The sequence below is a fragment of the Rattus rattus genome, chromosome 8 (assembly GCF_011064425.1).
Source record: "Rattus rattus isolate New Zealand chromosome 8, Rrattus_CSIRO_v1, whole genome shotgun sequence".
Classification (NCBI taxonomy): domain Eukaryota; kingdom Metazoa; phylum Chordata; class Mammalia; order Rodentia; family Muridae; genus Rattus; species Rattus rattus.
In genome coordinates this window covers 59790301-59810405 of record NC_046161.1, presented here as the reverse complement: position 1 = coordinate 59810405, position 20105 = coordinate 59790301, and the positions used below count along the sequence as shown (strand labels likewise).

Sequence of the window (20105 nt, the reverse complement as noted above, 5' to 3'; positions counted from 1 at the left end):
TCACCGTAGAGCATCAGGAAGCACCCCTGAGGTGCAAGGCACGTCTGTACAGCCAGGGAGGAAAAACAGCTTACCCAGGTCATTCCACAATTCAAGCTACGTCAAACCAGCAGCCCTCCAACCCCAGCCTGCAGGAAGGGCCTCATTCATTCAAACCGGACAGTCCTTAACTCATTAAGGGCAACTCAGTGCTCCCTAGGGCTAGGCAGACAGGAGCTGCCCATTCCACAGCTGTTTGCATTTAGTGCATTTGTTTAACGGAGAGCCCAGGAGGCAGGAGCTTTCCTGTTCTTCCCTCTGATCAGGAAATTGGATATATAATGGGATATATACCTTTTTAAGTGTTTCTTTGGTCTTTTTTTATCTTCAAGTCACTTCAGACTTACAAAAAAGATTGCAAAATAGAACTGAGAATGTTCAAGTGTTCTGCACACAGCCTCTCCAAACATCAACTCTTGCATAACTACTGTGTGGATTTGTAAACCCAGGAAGTTAGAGGTGGGAGAGGTAGCTCGGTGGTTGAGAGCATTGTTCCTGCAGAGGACTCTGAGTTCAGTTCCCTGCACCCACATGGCAGCTTAGAGCTATTCGTAGCCCTCACCCTAGGTGATCTGACACTCTCCTCTGGCCTCCAATGTTACTGCTTTGTGTGTGTGTGTGTGTGTGTGTGTGTGTGTGTGTGTGTGTGTGTGTGTACAAACATATAAAAAAAACTTTTCTAAAATTTAGGAAATTAGCAGTTTATAAACTACTCATTAATCTCAAACCGTATTCAGATTTTGTCAATGCTCTGTCACCTCCAGGTTAATATCTGGCCCAGGATCACAGATTACATTTAGACATTTGTGTCGCTATTCTGTTTCTTTGGTGCTGGGGACTGAACCCAGCGTCTCACATATGCTAAATACCGCTACACCACCGAGTTTACAACTTCAGTCTTTGCTTTTGCTTTAGATAGGGTCTCTCCAGGTAGCCCACGCAGGCCTCAAACTTGAGATTTTCCCACTCTAGCCTCCCAAATATGGGGATTACAAGACATACACGACCAAACACCCCTGGCATAACTTTTACCCATTTATTGAGTGTGTCACACCTGTGTCACACCTGCGGAGGTCAAAGGATAACTTGGCAGAGTTAATTCTCTCCCTTGACCTTGTGAGTCCTGGGGTTGGACTCAGGTCTTCAGACACGAGGGCACTTTCACCCGCTGAGTTGTCTGCTGGGCCCCTCCTCCCTCTCTTAAAAGATTTTAGATTTAAAGTGTTTCTTTTATGTCTGTTTTGCATGCTTGTATGTATGCACACGGAATGCATGGTTGGTACCCTAAGAGGTCAGAAGAGGCATCAGATTCTCTGAAACTGGAGTTCCAGAGCTCATGAGCCACGTGTGGGCTTTAGGAACAGAACCCAGGTCCTCTGCAAGAGCAACAAAGTATCCTTAACTGCTGTGCCATCTCTCAGCCCTCGTCTTAGTCCCAACAAGAGGGCTCTGGGACAGCACGCCCAGTTAAACATGCTGTGTCAGGATAGTTCCTAGCTGCACATCCAGGATGGACCCACTGGCCATTGTGGCTACGGAGCAGTGTACAGTAGGTATGGACGGGAACTGAATTCTCAGTTTTATCTGAGTTTTCGTCTTCCCCCAAACCCTGAGACAGAGTCTCTCTGTGTAGCCCTGGCTATCTTAGAACTCTCTGTGTAGACCAGGTTGGTCTCTAACTCACAGAGATCTGCCTGCTTCTGCCTCCGGAATGCTGGGATTAAAGGTGTGTGCCACCACTGTACAGCCCATGTTATTTAGTTTTAACTATTGAAAAAAAATAGTGGTAGTTTTGTTTTTCCATTTTTTAATAGTACTGGGGTTCATGGTAGGCATGAATTGTACTTATACCCCAATTTATCTGAATTTTAAGCAAGCAAATGGCAAGCTTCCTGGACAGCAGAGTTAGACTGCAGCTTTACTCTGAAGTGTCAGGCAAGCACAGCTCTCGTGTGTGTGTGTGTGTGTGTGTGTGTGTGTGTGTGTGTGTGTGTGTGTGTGTGTACACCAGTAGGAAAATGTGGTTCCAGGGGCTGTGACTCCGGAAGTGTGGTTGTCTATCATGAGACAGACGCTGTGAGACAACCTACTAGTGGTCGCCAGAGTGACTGTGGTCTCAGGGGGACAGCTGAGAGGAGCAGCACAGTTCTCCCCTGGGCTGGAGACAGAATGGAAGCAGGTGGACCTGGAAGAGGTGGCTGTCCCCCCCCCGGTCTAGTCGCCACTTTCTTTCCTGTCCTCCCCACCTTCCTCCCTTCCTTCCTTATTTTAATCTAACAGTCCCTCTTTCCTTCCATCCTTCCCTCCCTCCCTCCATTTCTCTCAGACTTATTTCCATACTGTGTTATATATAGGGGTATACAGATATACTTTTTTTGAGACAAGGTCTCATTACATAGCTCTTGCTGGCCCCGAACTTGCTGTATAAACCAGGCTGGCTTCAAACTTGGGAAGAACTTTTGTACCTCCACTTCCCAAGTGCTGGGATCACAGCTATGTATGTACCATGGCACCTGTCCGACACAAACATACAATCTAGGCTGTTAAAATACAATCTAGACTCCTGTCCCACTAAACACACAGAAAAACTGTTAGCCCTTCCAGGTTTGAGGCTGGGTCTCCCCAGATCGTTGGTGCCAAAAAAGAACCATCTCTTCATGGCATAAGAAACAGCTGAGCCAGCAGCATTCCCAGGACCCGAGGGGAGGAGAGAAGAAAGAAATAACTGGAGGGTGGTGGGATTCTAGCCCAACTTCCAGAAGGCCTGACTGGCTCTAGACCTCTGGGATGGGAGTAAGTCTGGACCCATAGTTGGAGCTAGGTCCAATGTCCGTGCTCCCTTAGAACCCATGGACCTTGGATGCTTTCCTACTGAGTGGGCGCTGGTGTCAGAAGCTGGCACTGTCCATGCAGTGAGGTGCTGCTCCGGGACCTGCCATACGGTTGTGGTTGCTGTTGAAACTCTAACTTTTCTTTTTACGTGGGCAACCTCACAGTCGCTGCTCCAGACCCAGCTGGTGCCCCGTGGGCTGACTGCTCCCCTCCCTTGCTCCTCACTGCCTGACAGTGCAGCCTCTCAGGCCATACACTGAGCTGCAGGGTTCAGGCCAGGGCACAGAGGCGCAGGTGTGCAGCCCAATGTGACAGTCAACCTGCAGCCAAAGATGCCGATGCAAGGAGCCTTCCCAGCCTGCACGGACACACAGCTTCTATCAGGAGGTCTTCCTGTTGTCCCAAACAGGGACCTTGTCTCCCTATGTAGCCCAAGTTGGTCTCAAACTCTCTTTTGTCCTGCAGCAGTCCCTGGGTGCTGCAATTACAGGGGTCACCCACTCACCTTGCTTGAAGTTCTTTATCTCCATGGCACTTCCAAACTTTTATAACTTTTCCCCCCAAATAAAACAACCGATTGTCTTCTAGAGATTGTTAAAATAAAAACTGCTTTGTCTGCACAACGGAATAGTACATGGTGGTGAAACAGACACTACGTATTGCTATGGAAGGAGCTTCAAGATCAATTCAGTGAAAAAGAAATCAAGTTATGGATCAATGTGTAACTGCTTACTGCTCGACAACTGAAAGTGTCTTTTTATCTGTAGATGTTTTTATAAATAAAAGCTAGAAGAAAGCTCAGAAGCCATGGTGCCCTTGCGGTAAGAGCCTATGCAATAAGGAGAAGGTGGGTGTCTTAGTCAGGGTTTACTGCTGTGAACAGACACCATGACCAAGTCAACTCTTCTAAGGACAACATTTAATTGGGGCTGGCTTACAGGTTCAGGTTCAGTCCATTATCACCGAGGCGGGAGCATAGCAGCATCCAGGCAGGCAAGGTGCAGGAGGAACTGAGAGTTCTACATCTGAAGGCTGCTAGCAAAATACTGGCTTCCAGGCAGCTAGGATGAGGGTCTTAAACCCCACACCCGCAGTGACACACCTATTCCAACAGGGCCACACCTTCTGATAGTGCCACTCACTGGATGGAGCATATATAAGCCATAACAGTGGGAGAAAGAATTCTTTTTTTTTTTTCCTTTTCTTTTTTTCAGAGCTGGGGACCGAACCCAGGGTCTTGCGCTTGCTAGGCAAGTGCTCTACCACTGAGCTAAATCCCCAACCTGGGAGAAAGAATTCTTAATAGAATTATGCACTGCTTTAGCTTCCAAAATGTGCAGGTGCATAAAAGAATATGGAATATGGAAATTCTGGAAAAGGTTAAGTGATGAATGGTACGGAGACCTGAAGTTGCCAGGAGTTGACGAGGAGGGTTGAGGAGATGGCACCCAGGGCAGGGTTAGGACAGTGAGGCTGTTCTTTATGGTGATAGTGGATGTGTGACATTGAACGGTACTCAGAACCCATAAGGCATGCCACACTGCGAGCCCTGAACTTAAGTTAATAATAATGTTTCAGTATGAGCGGGGACTGTGGCTCAGTTAGTAGAGGGCTGGCTTAGCAGTCATGAAGCCCTGGGTTCTATCCCTGGCTCTGTATAAACCAGGCCTGGCGACATGGTCGGTAACATAATGAGTTTGAGGTCATATTGAGCTATTTGAGAGCCTGTCTCAAAAAGAAAAAAAAAAAAATGGAAGAAAGGCAGAAAGAGAGAAGAGTCTATGTTGGTTCATCAATTGTGACATATCCCACTGATGCAAACTACTGAAGGACAAACGGGGGTAGAAAAAGATACACGGGAACTCGGCTTTTTTTTTTTTTTTAACTTTTATTTATTTACTCTCTATTAGTTTAAATCCGGGATGGGTACAGCATCACACGGATTCTGTGTCCAATGGCCTTTGCAGGAAGGTTGCTTCGGAATTTGGCACGAACCATGCCACTGTTTCCATGGGCCTGAGTTACTTTTCCCCAGATCACTCTGGTTTTGTTTGGTTTGCCTCCAGGAGTCACTGTATTGTTTTTTGCTTTGTACACATAAGCACACCTCTCGCCTAAGTAGAACTCAGTTTCATCTCGGGCATAAACACCTTCAATTTTAAAAAGAGCCGTGTGCTCTCTTTGGTTCCAGAGGCCTCGCTTGTAGCCAGCAAAAATGGCCTTGCACCACAGCCTTCCAGACATACTTGTTTTTTTTTTTTTTTAGAAGTCCTGTTCCCAGAAGGCCTCCAAAGGCACCAAGATGGTGGAAAGAGGGAACTAGGCTTTCTTAATCAAATCTCTCAAAACAGCTTGGGAGCTGGAGCGGTGGCGACAGTTATGAATGCTTGCTGCCCTTCAGGGGATCAGGGGTCAGTTCCGGCAGCTCCAGGGGATCCGAAGTGTCTGCTCTCTGTGGGTACCTGCTCTCGTGTGCACAGACACATAATTAAAAGTAACCCAAATCTATACAAGTAAACCTAGTTATAAAGAGAGAGGCTCTAAAGCCAGCCAGTTGGGTCAGAAATGATGTCACACACCTAGTCCCAGCTCCTTGGGAAGCCGAGGCCAGAGGCTTACCTGAGCCCACATGCCGCAGTTTGTGTCTGTGTGGGACACAGCTGAGGCCACTGTAAGAGCACAAGTGTTGATGGCTTGATGATGGCTTGGTCCCAGCTGATGGCACTTGGGGATGGTTAGGAACCACTAGTGGTGTGGTCTAATAGAAGTTACATCACTAGGTGCACGCCCTTGGAAGACGTGAGGATCCTGGGACTCTTCCTTCCTCTCTCTGCTCCCAGCTGTCTCGAGGTAAACAGCTCTCTCCCACACACCTTCCCAGTAACACTCTGCCCCACCACAGGGCTGAAGCAACCGGAACCAGAGATACCCAGAGATACGGACTGAAACTGTGAGCTGAAATCTTTTCTCCTGTTTCATGTGTTTTGTCACAGTGATAGTAAAAGTGACAAGTCTAACCTGGGCAACATAGTAAGACCCTGTCTGAGAAAAACCAAGCCAGAAACCGCCCTTGGTTATGCACAGCTATGGTCCCAGCTACTCTGGAGGTTGGGCCACAGATCACTGATGCCTAGGAGTCTCTGGTCAGTCTGAGCAAGTGAGAGACCTATTTCAGGTCAACGCGCCTATTTATACTGCGTGGGAGTGAGATGATAGATCTGGACACATCTTATTAAACGAGTTATTTATTTACTTATTTATTGAGACAGAGGTTCTTAAAGTCTGTATCTATCCTGTAATGGGTGGAAACAAAGAGGGATGGATGTCTCTGTCTCAGGGAAGGTGGGATGGGAGTATCCGAGATACCCACACAGGGTTAGAGGTGGGGGTAGGGAGGACAGATGGAGCTAAGAGTGCCTGAGGTCCGTGCAAGGCCATGGGGGTGAGGAGGCAGGTTCGTCTGAGAACCCTGTGCCTGGAACACAGGAGGTGGAAGGAGAGGAAAGGAGCGGAGTTGTTGAGAGTGTGCTGGGAGTCCCTTTCCCACTCCATAATTGGAAACTCGGCAGGGCACAGAGGTGCATGCACGCCTACAGTCCCAGCACTTGAGAGGCAGAGGAGGCTGGAGGATCTGGAGTTTCGGGTCAATGTAAAATACATAATAAGATTCTGACTCAAAACAAAACAAAACAAAACAAAACAAAACAAACGAACAAAAAACCCCAAGGGCTTAGGATGTGCCTCAATGGTGCACTTGTCCATGGCACACAAGCCCCTGGGCTCGCTCCTCAATGCCACAAAATAAATTTAAAAGTTGATGTCTCACACAAACTAAATGGAATGGAGGAAGGGAGGGACTGTGAGTGGGCCTGCTGCCTTGCGCCTTGTGCCTTCTCTGAGAGCGCTTCTCAGGCTGAGCGGCCCCCCAGCCAGACCCCGCCCCCAGTCAGCTCCCGCCCCCAGTCAGCCCCCAGCCAGCCCCAGGAATGGACTGCTGTTGTTACTGCGCCTGCTATTAAGACACATGGAAGCTGAATGGAGACTCTTAGTCAGCTGGCGAGGAGACAAGCTTGAATGATCTCTGATCTGCAGTGAAGGCTGTGAAGTGGCTCGGGACAGCAGGGTTAGGAAGCTGACTGGCTGGAAAGGGAAACTGGCTCTGCCCAGGTAGAACTTGTGGGTAATTCTGCAGCCACCTCTGCTTGTAGTTCACGTTGGTGAAGTTCAGGGTCCCTTTGTGTCAGGCTTTGGTTCCTCCAGGCTGTTGAGCTCCCACTAGGTCAGGTCCTTGGATGCTGTGCCTATGACCTGAAAATTCGTCTTGCAGGATCTTGAGGGAAATTTCCTGTCTCTCCTGGGAAACAAATGTTAATCTGCCTCTGAGTACAGGTTGCTAACTGTTCTTCCTTCCTTCCTTCCTTCCTTCCTTCCTTCCTTCCTTCCTTCCTTCCTTCCTCTTTCTTCCTTCCTCTCTTTTCTTCCTTCCTCTCTTTTCTTCCTCTCTTTTCTTCCTCTCCTTTCTTCCTTCCTCTCTTTTCTTCCTTCCTCTCCTTTCTTCCTTCCTTCCTCTTTCTTTCTTCCTCCCCTTCTTCTTTCCTTTTTTATTTCTTCCTTTCTCTCCCTTTCCTTTCTTTCTTCCTCTCCTTTCTTCCTCCTTCCTTTCTTCTTTCCTTTTCTCTCCTTTCTTCCTTTCTCTTCTTCCTTTCTTTCTTCCTTCCCTCCTTCTTCCCTTCCTCCCCTTTTTTCTTTCTTTCTTTCTTTCTTTCTTTCTTTCTTTCTTTCTTCCTTTCCTTCTTTCGTTTTTGTCTTGTTTTTCAAGTTAGGGTTTCTCTGTGTAGCCCTGGCTGTCCTGGAACTCACTCTACAGATCAGACTCACCTCTGCCTCCCGAGTGCTAGGAGTAAAGATATTTGTCACCACCACCCGGTGGCTTTTCTTGTTTTAAAACATTTATTTAAGTCTTCTCTGACTGGGTTTGTACCTCAGTGGTAAAGTGTTTGCCTCGAATGTGCAAAGGCCCTGGCTTCTATCAGCTCTGGAGGGGAAAAAAAATCTAATGTATGTACGTACGATGCAGATACATCACCACACATACAATACAAAACATACATGTATTTTCAAAATATATGCAAGAACAGAATGTACTCTATCAAGTATACGCTATATATTTATATACTTATAGTTGGATGTCTTTCTCCTGTGGGTCTCAAGATAGATAATTTATGGAGGGTGGGAACAATCTTGAGGGTCACATCACATACTGAAGTACAGCCATATACCTCGTTAAACAGGTATAGGACTAGCTATGACTGAAGTTGCTTTTAAAATTTCTCTCCTCTGCAATTTTTAGTAAACAGTAAAAGCCATGCTTAAAATTGTAGTTTTTTACTTTTAATTTTTTTTTTATGTGTATGGGTGTTTTGCCTGGACGTATGTCTGTTTACCATTTATGTGTAGAGCCCACAAAGGCTAGAAGAGGGCTTTGGCTCTTCTGGGATGGAGTTAAGGTTATGCACTGTCCTTTGGATGCTGGGAACTGAACCCTGGTCCTCTGGAAGAGCAGCCAGCTCTCTTAACAGCTGAGCCATCTCTCTAGTCGCAGAGCTCTATTTTAGAACTCAGAAAATGGTCTTATTTCCACAACACTATTTCACAGTGTTCCAGCTGGTTTCTCCAGCAAGCGACAAGATCAGACTAGTGTGTGGATGGCACGGAGGCTGGCAGAGGGTGGGGTGGCAGGAAGTACCAAGTCCTGGCCTGTGGCAGGCAGGGTTGGGCTCTGTAAGATGGATGGCAGATCTGTTAGTCTGGGGATGTGGTAGGTGTGGAAATGTGTTGCTTAGACAGACAGCTCTCCAAGGAAGGCCTTCAGCCTGCTGGTGTAGGGTACAGTGGGCATAGCCAGCCTCCCATTGTCAGTCCACTCAGAGTCTGTCCCTACTTCACCTAGGACCATGCCCCACTGTGGTAGCCTACATCAGGACCAGAGCGAGCCAGGTGACAGAAGACTTAGCTACCTCAGTCCAGAGGGATCACCAGCCCCAAAGCTTCCTGTCGGCTGGGCAGGGCCTGCTTCAGAGTCCAGCATCTCCTCCCATCTTGTGCACCAAGTTTTAACTTAGCATTGGCTTCTCTCTGAGCCTCCAAGGCCTAAGTGTGGGTGGCCTGGCTGAGAGTTTCAGAGGCTCTGTGATGCCTGGGAGAGAGCTTTGACAGACTGGTTGAGGAGTGGTTGTAGTTTTGCCTGGTGGAGTCTGAGGCTCAGTAGAAGGCAAATCTCAAAGACAGGCCTGAAAACGATTGTAAGTCTGCAACCAAATCAGTCAGGACTGGAAATGGCAATTTGCAGTCACCCAGTGGAGGAGTAGGTAGGAAAGGTTTTTAGGGAGAGTGAACTCACTCAGGAGGATGTGGAAAGAAGGCACAGGACCTACCCTACAGCTACTGTATCGTCTGGCTCTGTAATGGATGCTCACAGCAACTGTGTGGTTGGGAAATCAAAGCACAGAGAAACTGTGAGGCCTGCCTGGAGCCTTAGGTGCAGCCAATTAAAATGCCAAGCCCTGCCCTCACTGCTTACAAATGCTCCCTGGCTCACAAGAGGGGTCAAACCACAAGAGGAATGTCACATTGGCATACTGGCTGTACTGGTCCTGAAGGAGCAGTGTACCTAAGCAAAGTACCTGGAACTCCCTTGTAAGACCAGTGTGACTAGAGCTGTGGTAGGGACAAAAGTCTGAGAGAATTCCAACTCTTTGGCATTTGTTAGCGGTAATCAAAGGTGAGACCCCAGCTCCCGTGGTGATGCACACTTGGGATATGGGGAACTGGAGCTTTTCTCCTTGTAACCAGAGCTTTTATCCAACTGAATGTAATTGTCACCTCAGAGGCTAGTTAGTCCTGGAAGCTTCTAGTTTCTGTAAAATCTAATCTAGGCCTAAAATGTTTTCTGCCTCTGAGACTTCATGATGAGTAAGCTGACACTCTCTAGTTCTCTCTGAGCTCTGACTGGCTGGTTCGACTGAGCTGTTCTGCCTCAAACTCCTCTCCAAGCTGACTGATTCAGTCTGGCTTTTCTCGGCTTCTCCTGAATTGCTTTGCTTGGCCTCATACTTCGACCTTATGTTGTAATTTCCTAGCTCCTTCTCGGTCTCCGGCTTGTTCTGTCTTCATCTGTGTCTAGCTTACTCTCTCTGTAACCTGTCTCTGTACAGCTGTCCTAGTAAAACTGCCTCCTTTTTCCCCCCTCCTTTTCTCTCTGCACTGCTGTTAAGTAGCTTCCCTTTCTTCTCTCTTTTCCTAAGAGTTGGGCAGATCCTATTCTGTCAACTCTTTCTCTGATTCATCACTTTGTCTGCCACTCAATTAGACATCACTTTCCAACACAGGTGCTTCCTTCTACAAAGTTACTTCATTGTTTGGATTAAAGGCGTGTACTGAAGTTGAGTGGGGGATTAAAGGGATGAGCTAAGGGCTGCGCCACACAACTAGAAACAGTCTCGGGGTTGCCACTATGATGTGATCGAATCTCCAAACATCTCTTGCCAATTCTTTCATTTGTTTGGTCCACCAGATGTCAAGTTGATGGATCACAGCTCCAGCCGTGATCCATGCATAAAGAGAGGTGGTGCATTTATGGCCAAGGGAGGGGGTTTCTCTCCAGACATTCTTAGGCTTCAGAGTTACATCGAGGCCAGAAAGGCACTGCTCTACTGTGACCCAGCATACTGTAGGTGGAGGAGCCATGCAACCTGAGTTTCCTGCTCTGCACTGCTAGCAGCAGGCACCAAGGGTGAGCTGGAAGAATGGTGAGAGCTGCCTGGAGATAGCCCCTGGTTTTGGCACCAAAGCTACAGGCTGTGGCATGTCCCTCTCAGAACCCCCTGGTTCTGTGGACAGTACCCTCCACTCCCCTCTGCACCACATTGCCAGCTCCCAACCACATCCTCAGTTGGTGTCAATGACTCTTCTGAGTCTATCTAATGGGCCATCTAATGCAGTGGTGAGCTTCTAGGGTTCCACAGATGGGGATGTGCACGGACTTCAGACCTCTAATGCAGTCCAAATTCAGAAGGTAGGTTTCCTCTCAAGATGGCTCCTGGCTACAGCACACTGGAGATCTTTGGGAGTTGAGGGAATTCCTTTTCCAAAGCTGGATCACTGCTGATTTCAGAGCTCCTCCTATAGATTGAGGCTATCAGTCTGCGAGGGCCAGGGAACCGTAATAGCAAGCACTCTATCCCTGTGTGTGTAGTGTGGGGATGGGGTGGGGTAGATTCAGCCAGATGGTAGACGGTACTGTTTCTCTTGATGTTGTCGCAGATCTCTGGGGTTCAGAGGACCCCACTAAGCTCCTGATGAATCCCAGAGTCACCTGCAGTCACTCACCTCAGTATATAAACCTGTTGCCTTGAAGCAGCCGTCTTCCTGCCAAGAACCTTGGTTTCTATTTAAGCAGGGGTTTCACTGTGGATCTGGAACTCACCATGTAGACCAAGCTGGCCCCATGGTCACAGACATCTTCCTGCTTCTGCTGTGCTAAAGACCAAAAGTATGAACCACTATGCCAGCTTATTTTAAATGTATTGTGTGGATGAATGAGCATGGGCATGACATGTGTTGGCACACATGTGAGGCAGAGGACAATGTGTAGACATATTCTCTCACTGTGGGTTCTGGGGTTGAAGACAGGTCATCAGGCTGGTGTGACAAGGGCTTCTGCCTGCTCTACCATCTTGCTGGCCCACAATCTGTTTTATGATTATAGTTAAGGTGGTAATTTTTTCTAGCTTTATATTGATAACTTCCCATGGCTGTTAATTTTTCCAAAATGTTGATTATAGCTTTCTAATGTGTGTGTAGATCATATAAACTTTCTAACATGTGGACTGAATAAAATCTCTTACATATAGATATTTCAACCATCAAATACCCTCTTTGTTATCGAAGGCACACCTGTATGTGTGGGCAGAGGCCAGAGGATGCCCTGCAGCCAGTATTGAGGTTACAATATCAGTGTGTGGACACTCTTGACGTTGTACATGGGCACTGCACTATCTAAGGCTACAGGCCTGTGTGGACACTCCTGACATTGTACATGGGCACTGGGCTATCTGAGGTTACAGGCCTGTGTGACACTCTTGACGTTGTACACGGGCACTGGGCTATCTGAGGTTACAGGCCTGCGCGCACACTCTTGACGTTGTACATGGGCACTGGGTGATCTGAAGTCCTCATGCTTGTTCACTGAGCCATCTCCCAGCTTCTCAAATACCCCACCTTATCTCTTGAAAGTATACACAGAAATGCTATCGAGTCAAAACGGCTTCATGGTCATCCAGGGAAGGAAGGTGTGTGGAAAGTGAGGGCTATACAGAGTCTGGAAGGTTTCTATGTTGGATGAAGAGCTGGAGACAGGTTATTATTTTCTCCATTAAATACATTAAAATGTATTCTCCATATGTATAAAAACATCTCTATCAGGTGATCTTTCAGGCCAACATCTGTCATCCTAGCACTTGGGAGAGGGAGGCAGGAGGATAAGGAGCTCTAGGCTAGCCTTGGCTCATAATGAGTTCAAGGCCAGCCTATCCTAAATAAGACTCTAACAAACCCCATGTGTGGGAAGATGAAGAGTGTGTGGCAGTCAGCAGGTAACAGCCGTGCCTCACTAGAGCAATGGAGCAGCTCACCTCACATCGCACTGGCCAGCAGCCCAGAGGGGCAGCAACACTCAACACAGGAGCCACTCGCTGAAATTCAATTTTTATTCCAAATGTAATGTCTAGAAATACAACAGCTAATACTCAAAATGGTGTGCTCAACTGGAAACTAAAAGAGCTGATGTGTAGGGAGTGGCCAGCAAGCTGCCAGCCTCGATACTCTGGTTATGCTCAAGAAAAAACATAAAAATGACCGTGTTCCTCTTCCAACCCGGAGGTGCAGCAGTCTTACAAAGCAGGAAAAGAAAAATGTCACATGACCGACCCCAAGCCTTCGAGATGAACACACAGCGTGGAGAAGACTTTTGGTAGCAAAATTTTCACAATTCTTAAAATGGGAGTCTTTAAAAGTTCTTCAAATTCAAAAGTTTAAAGCAAAAATAAACGTGGCGAGGGGACAGTCACACTGGCCTAGAAGGGCTGACGCCTGTCCTGAGATTGACAATCAGTCCTACTTCCAGGAGAGTGAGGACCAGTGTGCCCGACGGACCCGAACCGATTGTGCAGGAGCAGGGTGGCTCGCTGTCGGGCCCTTCTATGGCTCCTCCTGGCTGAGGTCGAGCTGGCCCTTCTGCACGTCCAGCTCCTCTGCACTGACCACCGATGGGTCGATGGCTGCGTACTTGGTTCCATGGAACTGCAGCAAATGGATCTGGAAAGAGCGGATGGCTCTGGTTATTAGGGCTTTGTTTTATGTGCTGGGATTGAAGCAAGGCTTCAGAGTTCCATACAAAGGCTCCACCACCGTGCGGCCCCCATCCCAGTGCTGAATCTGAGATCGCAGAGGCCAGAGAGCAGCACTGGTGTCACTCCTTAGGGCTCCTGCCCCCTTCAGTGAGTACTGTCTTCTTGTTCACCAGAGCAGGGCATCGGGTCCCCGTTACTGATGGTTGTGAGCCCCCTTAGGGCTCCTAAAGAAGTCACAACTTACTTGGCGTGTGTATGTGTGGAAGGCAGAGAGGCTGTGGAGCTAACTGTGTCCTCTGAAGTGTCCTGCACTGAACTGGTTGTCGGCTTTGGTGGCAGCTCTTTCACTCGCTGAGCCATCATGGCCCTCCACCTGGCCTTGGAGACAGTCTCTCAGTGGCATCAAGCCTGGCAAGTGGGATAGGCTGGCAGGCTAGCCGGCCCCAGGGTCTGCCTGTCTGTCCCTCCCCGGGCTACGCCGTCACACCCGCTTTGGATTGTGTGGACTGAGGTCAGGCCTTCCTCGTCACATAGCAAACAAACACTTTACCACTGAAGAATACCCAGCACCTCCATTTATCGACGACTGTCACAGAGCAGAAGGTGTAGTGTGCCAGTAACAAGCACGGTGGGAGAATTTACACCAGAGAAAAGCCAGCAAAGAAACGAGTGGGTCTCACTATGTAGCTCAGACTGGCCTTGAACTTAGAGCAATCCCTTGTCAGCTCAAAGTGCTATGATTGTAAGTGTTCACCACTGTGCTGACCAAAGAATCGCTGGGACCACTGCCCTCAAACTGTTGTGTTTCAAAGCAGCTTCTCCTGCCAAGTCTTCACGGACACTGCCCTCCACCCACATTAACTCCCATGTTCGTGCATATGTGCATTTGAGGGTGCATGTGTGTGGGCTCGTGTGTATGTACGTGTAGAGACCCACAGTTGATCACTCTCCATCTTAATCATCGAGGAAGGCAGGTATCAATCAAATCCAGAGCTCTCTAACATGGCCAATCCTTTGTTTAAAAAATGTATAGGGCTGGAGAGATTGCTCAGTGGTTAAGAGCACAGGATGCTTTTCCAGAGGTCCTGAGTTCAATTCCCAGCAACCAAAAAATGTGTAGAGGAGATTTGCTTACACATATAGGCCTATGCATCGTATTCATATAGTGTACACTTGGAGGCCAGAGAGGATGCTGGATCCCCTGGATCTACAATTTCATTTTGAGCTGCCAAGTGGGAGCTGGGAATTGAACCTAGGTCTCTGGAAGAGCAGCCCGTGCTCTTAGCTGCTGAGCCATCTCTCCAGCCCCCTGACAGTCTGCTTGCTCTCAGGAGTCCACCTTCCCAGCCTAGAGGTTCAGCAGGCACCATGCTCAGCAGGCATTTATGTGACTCTGGGCGTCTGAACTACAGTTCTCATTCTTGCATGCCACAGCCCCATCTTTGCTGGCCCTTCATAAACCTTTTTTTCTTTTTTAAAAGTTTTGTGCATGTTTTGCTCATGTGTGCCTGGAGCTTGTGAGGTTGAAGGTGCTGGATCTCTTGGAATTGGGGTTACAGGTGGTTGTAAGCCATCATGTGCGTGTTGGGAATCAAACCTAATCCTGTGCCTGGAGCTTGTGAGGTTGAAGGTGCTGGATCTCTTGGAATTGGGGTTACAGGTGGTTGTAAGCCATCATGTGCGTGTTGGGAATCAAACCTAATCCTGTGCACGAGAAGCACCTGCTCTTAATCACGAAGCCATCTGGCCAGCCCTTCATACACATCTTTTTTTTTTTTTTTTCCTTTTCTTTTTTTAGGAGCTGGGGACTGAACCCAGGGCCTTGCGCTTGCTAGGCAAGCGCTCTACCACTGAGCTAAATCCCCAACCCCCCCTTCATACACATCTTAAACCGCCCAATGATGCTCCATCTGTGGACATTCAGTGCGGTCTTTCCAGTCTTCCACTACTGTGGCTAACAGCATGATGGGCATCTCAGGGCATCGGTTTCTCTATGGTTAGGACTGCCTCCTTAGAATCTACTTCTGCAGTAGTGGAGAGCATTAAAGATGGGGCTCGCTCACCGGGAAGGCGCCTGATGCTTCTCGCCAGATTATCAAGGCAGCTACTTGTCACCCCATCTAGTAATCTCTTGAGAGAATGAGGTGTTTTACTTTTGCCATTAGTGCGTAATCAGATCAAGAAGTCATTTTCTGAGACTTGGAGGGCTCCATTTGGATGTGGTGTCTGGCTCTGGCTGCATTCCCTGTCTCCAGGAGGCAAAGGCCACCATACTAAGGGCCACTTGCACCACAGTGTGCGATGCAGGGCTGATCTAGGGGAGCACCATTAAGGAGCACTAGGGGTCTCTAAAGCTCACATGTTCTGGGCCCAGGCTGGACTTACCTGCACATAAAGATTGACCTCTGCACTCCTGCACAGATAGGGGAAATTGCCTCCTGTCTTAAGGTGAGCTCTCCGGGCATTAGGGTACAGTTTGTACATTTCTTCCTTGGCTTCCGTTGACAGTGCACTCTGGTCAAACACCTTTGAAGACACACAAGGCTGAAATCTCAGGCATTCTTAGTTCAGTACAAAAATGTCACCCCATGTTCCTGAGTGCCAGAGCAGCCAGAAATTGCCTCCTACTGCTGTTCCTGGTCATGTCCGACTCCAATCTGAGAGGCTGGGTGTGCAGCTGTGTGGTACATACAATGCTTGCCTAGCATGTGCAAGGCCCGCCCCTCCCCTATCCCCATCTGGAAAGTAAAATTCTAATTCCAACTTCTTAAGACCCAGCTGTAGATCTGTTGCCAAATGTCTCTTGCCTCTCATATGTAGCCAGTTAATGAATATTAATAGTAAGTAATCACAAGAATGCCAACTTCAAAAACAATGAAATCCTGGTCTGGAGAGATGGCTCGGAGCTAAGAGCACTGGCTGCTCTTCTGGAGGACTCTGGTTAGGGTCCCAGCACCCACAGGGCAGCCCACAACTGCCTGTAACTCTAGTTCCAGGGCAATCAACGCCCTCATCTGGCCCCATGGCCAGATGGTACACTTACATACACACAGGCAAAACCATCCATATAAAGTAAAACAATCTTTTTAAAAAAAAGACTAAAGGCAGAAGTTCAGACTCTTTCTGGGAGGAGGTGTTCTGGAAGCTGAGCATACGTGGCTTTGGACATCTTTCAGATGTTCTGAGGCATGCATGCAAAACAATTTTTGAAAATATTTTAAAGATAAGTATATGTGTATTTTGTGTGTATATGCATGCATATATGTGTGTATGTGGAAGCTAGAGGTCAACCTCAGGTATCTCTCGATGGCCTGGAACTCATAAAGCAGACTAGACTGGCAGGTCAGCCAACCAGGAGCCTGTGTGCACCTCCCCAAGGGTGGTATTACAGGCACGCGCCCCATGCCTGGTGTTTATTGTTTGTTCGTTTGTTTTAATGTGGGTTCTGGGGCTGGAGAAATGGTTCAGCTATTAAAGGCTGGACTCAAAACCAAAATGTCAGAATGTTAAGTAAACCAGAACCCTGTGTATTATTGGGGGAAATGTAAAACGATACAGCCATTGGAAGACACTGCGTCAATTCCTCAGAAAGTTTAAAGTAGAATTACATGTGTGCCACTATGGGTGTGGGTAGCCGAGGAGACCAGAGGAGGACACTGGGTCTTCTGGAGCTAGAATTATGGACAGTTGTGGGGAGCCATGTAGGTGCTGGGAACAGAACCTGCATCCTCTACAGAGCAGGAAGTGCTCAACTAATGAGCAATCTCTGCAGTCCCAAATCCCAAGATCTAAAAAGCGAGGACTCCGATGCTTTTACACCATGTTAACTGACACATCCACAACAGCCAAACATCTGGGTTGGAAACAGCCTAGATGTCAAGGAGATGTACAATGTAATAGTATCATTCAGCCTTAAGATAATGATATTCAGACACATTGTGGGCCAGTGAATCTTTGTTTTCATTTAGAGGTGTTTTGCCTGCATGTATGTCTGTGTACCACCTGCATGCAGGCCAGAAAAGAACAGCGGATCTTCTGAACCATAGTTAAAAATGATTGTGAAGCCGGGCAGTGGGGGCGCACACCTTTAATCCCAGCACCTGGGAGGCAGAGGCAGGTGGATCTGTGAGTTTGAGGCCAGCCTGCACTACAGATCCAGTCCCAAGACAGCCAGGGCTACACAGAGAAACCCTGTCTTGAGGAGACACAGAGAGAGAGAGAGAGAGAGAGACAGACAGACAGACAGACACACACACACACACACACACACACACACACACACACACACACACACACACACAGTTGTGATCTGCCATGTGGGCAACTGGACTAGAACCCCAGGCCTGTAGAAGAACAATCTCTTCTATAACCAGCGAGCCACCTTTGCAGAATGAATCTTAAACAAAACCAACAATTTTATTTTTAATTATGTGTGTTTCTTTGTGTGGGTATGTGCATGTGAAATCACTAGACCTTTAGAGCACCTATTGGTGAGAAAACAAAATACTCCAACCCAAGGGCTCGAGGTGTCTGGCTGAGTGGCAGAGTGCCTGTCTAGCACAAGAGAAGTATGGGTTCTGCTCCCAGCACCCTAAACACCTCCCCCATGCTTACTTAATTTGACTTTATTTTACATGTTGGTATTTGGCCTGTGTGAATATCAGCGTGCCACCTATATGCTGATACCTGAGGAGGCCAGGAAGGATGAGATCCTGTGGAAGTGGAGTTACTGATGATTATGAACCACCACAGAGGTGCTGGGGAACAAACCTGGGTTCTATGCAAGAACAGCCAGTGCTCTTAACCACCGAATCATCAACTCTCCAGACTCTATTCTTTAACTTTTGGTGGGGAAGAGCTGAGATAGTCTATATCCCTGGCTAGCCTAGAACTTGCTATGTAACCAGGTTGTCTCCAACTTCAGCATCTTCCTGCCTCTCTGCCTCTGCAGTGCTGGGATCACGGCATTCACCAGCACACCTAGGACAAGAGTGTCTGTCACTCTTGTCAGCAAAAACCCAGGATGAGCAGTAGGTTACTTTGTCAGCAAAAACCCAGGATGAGCAGTAGGTTACTGTGAAATTGAAAAGGCCAAGGTGTATTTGAAGAAGCCTGGTTAGTGTCCAAATAATTATATCTTGGCTATATATTTATAATGGCAAGTACCTGTATTATTTCAAGAGAAACTTACATCCATGATGGTGACAGGGATATCCCGAATTTTATGAGGTTCCACATAGGAATTTTGACAATTGAGAGTTAGTCTTGAAGCCAGTTCACTTTGACCCAAACTCTCCAGCTGCAGGAAGAGACAAAGATACAGGTAAGAGTTTGCAGGAATTTTGTTTCCATGCATACAGAGGGTCTGTAAAGGACACTGTGCTTGTGATGTTGGGGATATGTGTGATGGAAAACCCACCAATGAGAAAACACAATGTATCTGAGAGACTGCGATTGAGGACTCTTGGGCAGTGGCCTTTACTACTGTGGCACCTAAGTCAGGCCCTATAAATGCCATGGGGTCTTCTCACTGCCTGTTCAATGCAGGTACACCCTAACTTATGTGCCTCGAAGGTGACAAGTCAGCATGTAGGACCTCAGGGACCTTCTGCCCGGGGTTCTGAAATGCCAGAGTGCAGACTTGTTTGTCACATTGACCTGAATGGTTCAGGAGGGAGGGCAGGTAAACACTGATCCTGGCTGGGCATGGTGGCACACGCCTGCAGCCCAACACTCTGGAAGTGAAGCCTGAGGCCACCACATACCTCTTCTCTCAAGAGACAAACCCTCTCCCCGCCCAAAAGGAGCCAGATTCTTGATGCCCATCAATTCTAGATGCACTGTCTAGCGTGAGGCCGTGGAAGCTTTTGTCTTGGAGACAGTTTTGCTGTATATCTAGGTTGGCCTCAAGGGGGAGACCCTGCTGCTTCAGCCTCCCAAGCACTGAGACTATGGGTATACGTACCATAGACAGGCAAAAAAATTAACTTTTAAGTTTAAAATGCAGGTGTCTGTGAGGCCCGCTGAGGGTGATGGATCCCCTGAAGCTAGAATTTCAGGTGGTTGTGAGTTGCCTGACGTGGGTTCTGAGAAGCCAATTTGAGTCTTCTGCAAGGGCAGTTCATACCTTTAACCATCTCTCCAGCCGATAAGCCGGTGCCCTCAGTGACCAGAATATTGATTTCCCACAGCGGGCGTTACCACCAAAGGTGGTGCTGAGAACAAAACTCACATCTTCTAGAACAAAAACAGTGCTCTCAACTACTGAGTCATCTCTCTAGTCTCTTAGATTAATTAATTAATTAGTTGTTTTTGTTTTTTTAAGACGGGTTTCTCTGTGTAGCCCTGGCTGTCCTGGAACTCACTCTGTAGACCAGGCTGGCTTTGAGCTCACAGAGATCTGCCTGCCTCTGCCTCCCAAGTGCCAGATTCCTGGGTTTAGGTCCCAGCAAGCATCACTCTGCTTTCTAAGCTGCTGTTGGGTTTGAATGTGCAGCAGCTGCTGGAAGACATTTATGCAGCTAAGCCCTGACCAGAAGAAGCAGGGTCTGTCTGAAGTACTACAGTTAACACAGAGGACAGCTTCACAAAGACCTCCCCTGCACACACCACAGATGATGGACCCCCTTTACACGTGCACAGAAACCCCAGTGGAAGTGCCCACAGTGTCACTATTCTTACTTACCCTGTCCACCATGAAATCGATGGCATCAGCCATCATCGGGTCCACTGGGCCAGAGGAAAAGTTCCCCAGAACTATTTTCTTGAGCATAAATGCTGGCATCAGCCAGAAGCTGCAAAAAAAGGACAGAGGCTGGTGACTGA

General features: G+C 47.9%; 2 protein-coding genes across 2 annotated transcripts in view; both read right to left on the bottom strand.

The window, feature by feature from the left end:
• Window positions 1–4762: 4762 nt before the first annotated feature.
• Window positions 4763–5115, bottom strand: LOC116907494 (60S ribosomal protein L35a-like). Its single transcript, XM_032910487.1, has one exon. The coding sequence runs from the start codon at window positions 5113–5115 to the stop codon at window positions 4783–4785; it is 333 nt and encodes a 110-aa protein (XP_032766378.1). The 3' UTR covers window positions 4763–4782.
• Window positions 5116–12620: 7505 nt separating this feature from the next.
• Window positions 12621–20105, bottom strand: part of Spg21 (SPG21 abhydrolase domain containing, maspardin) — a 28544-nt gene continuing 21059 nt past the window's right edge. Inside the window, exons 6-9 of the mRNA XM_032910021.1 lie at window positions 19966–20074; window positions 18472–18579; window positions 15666–15806; window positions 12621–13245 (exon numbers count right to left, since the gene is read on the bottom strand). Of these exons, the coding sequence (XP_032765912.1) occupies window positions 13129–13245; window positions 15666–15806; window positions 18472–18579; window positions 19966–20074 (475 nt within the window). The 3' untranslated portion in view covers window positions 12621–13128. The remainder of the gene's footprint in view (window positions 13246–15665; window positions 15807–18471; window positions 18580–19965; window positions 20075–20105) is intronic.

Excerpts from the sequence above, each read along its gene's own strand:
- LOC116907494 (XM_032910487.1), bottom strand. The coding sequence starts at position 5,115 with ATGTCTGGAAGGCTGTGGTGCAAGGCCATTTTTGCTGGCTACAAGCGA.